The 2,266-nt window shown below is 34.5% G+C and overlaps 1 protein-coding gene across 1 annotated transcript; it reads left to right on the forward strand.

Moving 5' to 3' along the window:
* Nucleotides 1–1,249: 1,249 nt before the first annotated feature.
* Nucleotides 1,250–1,929, forward strand: LOC148953135 (OCIA domain-containing protein 1-like). Its single transcript, XM_089087543.1, has one exon. It carries the CDS (start codon nt 1,252–1,254, stop codon nt 1,927–1,929), a length of 678 nt encoding a protein of 225 aa, XP_088943669.1. The 5' UTR covers nt 1,250–1,251.
* Nucleotides 1,930–2,266: the final 337 nt, after the last annotated feature.

A 2,266-nucleotide genomic window follows, 5' to 3' on the forward strand; every position in this document is an offset into this window, starting at 1 on the left:
CGACGTGCCAAGTATCAAGGCACTATCAAAAATAAAAACTAATATAAAAATTTTCAGGTATTCTTCCAGTTTTAACTAAAAAATTAAAATTATTGCTCCGACACCATAAATATTTTTGCCGTTTACATAATGACTTTAGAGATCCATGATATAAAAATTATTTTAATTAAAATTTTCAGCAATTACTCTAGTTTCAATTCACCAATCAATTTTTTTTATCTGCGTTGCAGCGGTAGCTAGCAACCTAGTAAGAGACGATCATGCCCAATAGTAAAAAATAAAAAATTCCATAACTTCTAAAACTAGAATCAGATCAAAAAACAAAGTTCACTAGTAGAACCGCATTGTCCAGTACCCCTATATAGGAACCATCCATTGGCTTGAAAAACAAGGAAAATATATAGGCTGATCCGGGTTGCAGCGGTAGCTAGCAATCCGGGTTGCAGCGGTAGCTAGCAACCTAGTAAGAGACGATCACGTCCAATGTTAAGAAATATAAAAACCCATAGTTCCTAAAAAAGGAGTCAGATCAAAACAAAAAGTACACCATTAAAACCACCTTGTCCGAAAACCCTGTAAAGGAAACTTTCTGTCCCTTGGCTTGAACAGCAAGGGGAATATATTGGCTTCAAAATCAAGAAAAGTGGCAGCTACTACAACATTCTGCCTAAACGGCATATATTTTCTTTCTTCTTTTTCACAGATAGCTTGGCACTGGAACATCGTAGAGAGTTGTTCAATGGCTCATTTTAAAGGAAATCTCTAGATCTAGCAACTTTTGCACTTATTTTTTTTCAATTAATTATTTCTTACGAAAAACTTAATTTTTTATATACAATATTGACCAATGACGTCATAGTCGTTGGATGTAGTTAGTATTACATAATTTTTTAATAAAGAACGAATATTTTACCGATTATCTACTAATAACCATATATGACGTAATAAGTGACATGACGTAATACCTAAAACCTATTGTGTACTAATAATAGTACACAATAGGTTTATGACTTAATGAGCGACGTGACGTAAAAATTGAAAAAATTAATTTTTATTTTATTTTCGTTTTTATTTTAGAATCGCTAAAGTTATAAACTGCAAAAATATTTATGGTGTCTGAACAATAGTTTTAATCTTTTAATTTAGACTAGAAAAATACCTGAAAATTTAAAAATTAGTTTAATTTTTTATTAGGTTCTTGATACTTGATACGGGATATAAAAATTTACTTCTTTTAGGGGCGATTTAATCATGGCACAGCAAGTTCAACAACCACAATTCCAATTTCCTAAGCTTTCTAAAGAAGATCAGAAAATTTATTTAGAATGTAGATGGGAAAGTTTCTACTACAGATGTGTTCCTTTTGCATTTGGCTTTAGTGCCGCCACGTTGTATGCTATAAGGAGCGGTTTTTTACAAGCTAGCCTTCGTTTTGGTGTTGTACCAAAAGTACTTGCTGCATCTTGTCTAGGCTATATTGCTGGAAAAGCATCCTACTCCAAAGCATGTGCAGATAAATTTATTCGATCTCCTACGAGTGAGTTGGGTGATCAGTTGCGTCGTCAAAAAGGTTTAAAGACAGCCGAATCTGACATAGATACTCCTGTGGATTTTGGAGTCCGTGTTGTCGCACCTCAGAAAACCCCTGATTATGAGAGCTATGGTGATCGTCCTTTATCAGGATTTCCAGACACATACACTCCATCATTGGATTTGGACTCGCGGTTCCTTGACAAAGGGGTAAATAACCCAGAGCCAGAAAAGACTGTTAACTACGACGAGCTGCGTCGCCGAAACAGAGAGGAATACGAAGAGCGTTTGAAGAGACCTATTATGCAAGAAAGGGACGTCCCTGCTATGCGTCCGCCTCCCGGAGTCTTTGAACCTCGGCAACCAAAAAACAAATATGGTGATAATTGGGAAGGTTAATAATCCATTCTGACTTTGGGACTTATAATTACTAGTCTTGTGATTAATAGAGTTACTCGGAAGCAGGAGAACTGGACGTTATATTTTGTTTTTTCAATAAATAGAAACTTGATGATGAGCAGGTTTTTCTCTTCTTTTTTTAAAAAAAAAGCTTCAAAATATTGAATAGCTTGTTATTACCTGTTAGCAGATTTTGTTGAAAAAATTATTGTTGTTTCCTCATAAATGTTTTAGCTTATGTTCTAGGCGGTAATATAAACAACACTCACAATTCCAGTATATTTCTGTTTGACATTTTCCCATTATCCCACAGCTTAAAATCCTATATAGCTTTGAT

Source organism: Artemia sp. Qi Xiang Cuo, chromosome 4, assembly GCF_049724085.1.
Source record: "Artemia sp. Qi Xiang Cuo chromosome 4, ASM4972408v1, whole genome shotgun sequence".
NCBI lineage: Eukaryota > Metazoa > Arthropoda > Branchiopoda > Anostraca > Artemiidae > Artemia > Artemia sp. Qi Xiang Cuo.